General features: G+C 52.0%; 1 protein-coding gene across 1 annotated transcript; it reads left to right on the top strand.

Annotated features, from left to right (window-relative positions):
• Positions 1 to 216: 216 nt before the first annotated feature.
• sox4b (SRY-box transcription factor 4b) lies at positions 217 to 2491 on the top strand. The gene has a single exon (XM_037075629.1). It carries the CDS (start codon positions 602 to 604, stop codon positions 1844 to 1846), a length of 1245 nt encoding a protein of 414 aa, XP_036931524.1. The 5' UTR covers positions 217 to 601; the 3' UTR covers positions 1847 to 2491.
• The last annotated feature ends 401 nt before the right edge of the window (positions 2492 to 2892 follow it).

Below are 2892 nucleotides of genomic sequence, written 5' to 3'. Positions count from 1 at the left end.
CTCTAGGTTTTTTTTTTTTTCTATTTTTTCCCCCTCTCCTTCCCCAGCATGCATGGCTTTTGTTTCTAGGAGAGAGGACAGGGCTGATGCAGAGAAAAGCACTTACCTGACACACTGTACTTGGGAGCCCTTTGTGAGTGGCCGGGTGCTCAGTGTGGCACTCAGTCTGCGCTCTGCAGCTGCATAGACTGTGTTCAGTCACCACACGGCTGAATTGATTTCCTAACACAGAAGGAAGAGACACACAGAGAGAGATAGCAGGGTACTGAGTGGAGAGTGGGCTGTGCTGTCTGAGCTGTTTCAACACCTACAGAAACTGGAAATTAAACTTTTTTTTTTTTTTTTAAACTACTAGCCTTCTTAAGGCTACACTGGACTGAACTGTTACGAGACTTTGCCGCACATCTCAGGAGTGACTATTTCTTGCGCTTTTTCTCTGTTTATTTTTTTTTTTTCTTTTACTCGGCTCCCAACTGCGAAGAGGGAGAGAGGAGGAAAAAAGAGCTGAGTTTGCTTTAAAGTGAATCGGAGGACCAAGGAGAGAGAGAGGGAGAGAGACAGAGCAAGTACACCGCTCTCCCCCCCTCTGTAAGCGGGCAGCATGGTGCAGAAAATGAGCCACACGGAGAGCACCGCCGAGGCGCTGTCCTTTTTCGCCGGGGACTCGAGCTCCGACTCCGGGGCGTGCATGGACCTGGACCCGGCCGCCTCGCCTCTCTCACCTGGCTCCACGGCTTCCTCCACCGCCGGGGACAAGCTCGGGGAGAACCCGGCATGGTGTAAGACTCCCAGCGGCCACATCAAGAGACCCATGAACGCGTTCATGGTGTGGTCGCAGATCGAGAGGAGGAAGATCATGGAGCAGTCCCCGGACATGCACAACGCGGAGATCTCCAAGAGGCTGGGGAAGCGGTGGAAGCTGCTCAGAGACAGCGACAAGATCCCCTTCATCAGAGAGGCGGAGCGGCTCAGGCTCAAGCACATGGCGGACTACCCCGACTACAAGTACCGGCCGAGGAAGAAGGTAAAATCGAGCGCCTCTAAGCCCGGCAGCGGGGACAAGGCGGAGAAACTCAGCGGTAGCTCCAACAACACCAGCACTAAGACGTCCTCGTCTTCGAGGAAGAGTGGATCCAAATCACCCAGCAGCAGCAGACCCCACAAATCACTTTTCGGGAGCAGCAGCAGTAGCACCAAAGCATCACCGTTTGCCTCTGAGCACCCGTCAGAGCACCACCACACCTCCCTCTACAAGTCGAAGTCCGTCTCTTCAGCGGCCAAGCAGATACCGGATGGCAAGAAGCCCAAGCGGGTGTACGTCTTCGGGAGCAGCGGGGCCAACTTGAGCGTCAGCCCCGCGTCCTCCGTCGTGGTCCCGGCCAGCCCGACGCTCAGCAGCTCGGCGGACTCCAGCGACCCGCTCAGCCTGTACGATGACGCGGCCAGCGGCAGGGAGGACGGCGCAGACTCCCCCGGCAGCAGCAGCAGCCCGGCCGGGTCCTCGGCGCGCCACGGCGGGCACACATACAGCAGTCGGCGGGCTTCCTCCCCGACCCCCTCCGGCTCCCACTCCTCCGCCTCGTCCCACTCGTCCTCCTCCTCTTCCTCGGAGGACGAAGAGTTCGAGGACGACTTGCTCGACATCAACCCGAGCCCCAGCTTCGACAGCATGTCACTGGGGAGCTTCGGCTCCTCGGTGCTAGACAGGGACTTGGATTTGAACTTTGAGTCCGGCTCCGGGGGCTCCCACTTCGAGTTCCCCGACTACTGCACGCCCGAAGTCAGCGAGATGATCTCCGGGGACTGGCTGGAGTCCACCATCTCCAACCTGGTGTTCACGTACTGAGAGGGGCAAAGCGAGAAAGACGACAGGTGTCTCTGCGAGCAAAAAGAAAGAGGAAAACACACAACAACGACGACAAAAACAACAACAACACGACCACAAACACAATCAGGAGTTCCTGGTCACAGCGTGCGTAATCGTTCGTGTTTTAACTGCGCCAGACTAGCAGCCTAAAAACTCCCCCACTGAAACTACCCCCTCGCCCAGATAGGCAAGAGCTGCAAAAAATCCATGGAAAGCTAAACTTTAAAAAAGGCGAGTAAGTTTGCTTTTTGTACTTTTCTGCGGATGCGTGGACCGGCGACTCGGTTTGAGCCACAGAAGCGGAGGGAGCGCAGGGAGGAGAGGAGGAGAGGGGGTGAGGAAGGAAGGAGGAAGAAGAAGAAGGAGAAGGAGAGAGTGGCTGAGTGTCTCTCGCTCAGTCCTGAACTGTTTTCTGAACTGAACAACCTAACTGTGATTGATTTGCACGTTACGCGGTCCGCCGTTCACTTAATCAATGTTGTCGCTGATTTAAAAAAAAAAAACAAAAAAAACAAAAGGGACATTTCATAACTTTTTACCAACCGCCAAGTGAACTTCACCACTCACAAAAGGTACAGAAATCGGACTGTCGTGCGACATTTTTTATTGTGGTGTGTCACCGAGAGGGGTTTTTTAAATGGGGGGGGGGGGGGAACTGAGGTGGGTTGGTGTTTGTTGTTTTTTTTTTTTTTTTTTTAAGTCGAATATTTTTCTCGAAAAGCAAAAAAACAAAAAACAAAAACATGTTAAGCATGATAGCCTACCTTGTTCCTATCTTGTGCTGAGATTGTTTTTTTTTTTTTCTTTTTTCTTTTTTTTTCGTTTTTTTTCTGTGAGACTGTCGAGCAGTTTAAAAACTAGTATTAGGGTTATTTAAATGGATAGGTGGCGCTCGCTTTCGGTTCTTCTCTTTGGAGAAAAAAAAAAAAAACCTAAACAAAAAAAAAGGACATTGAAATAATCACCAGCTGTTGTAATTTTTTCAAACTTCAGGATTCAAACGCAACTTCAAATATGTGCTGAAC

This window comes from Acanthopagrus latus, chromosome 17 (genome assembly GCF_904848185.1).
Source record: "Acanthopagrus latus isolate v.2019 chromosome 17, fAcaLat1.1, whole genome shotgun sequence".
Lineage (NCBI taxonomy): Eukaryota > Metazoa > Chordata > Actinopteri > Spariformes > Sparidae > Acanthopagrus > Acanthopagrus latus.
The sequence above is the reverse complement of the archived record's forward strand: the minus strand, read 5'-3'. Positions and strand labels throughout refer to the sequence as shown.

Coding starts and splice junctions, on each gene's coding strand:
- sox4b (XM_037075629.1), top strand. CDS start 602: ATGGTGCAGAAAATGAGCCACACGGAGAGCACCGCCGAGGCGCTGTCC.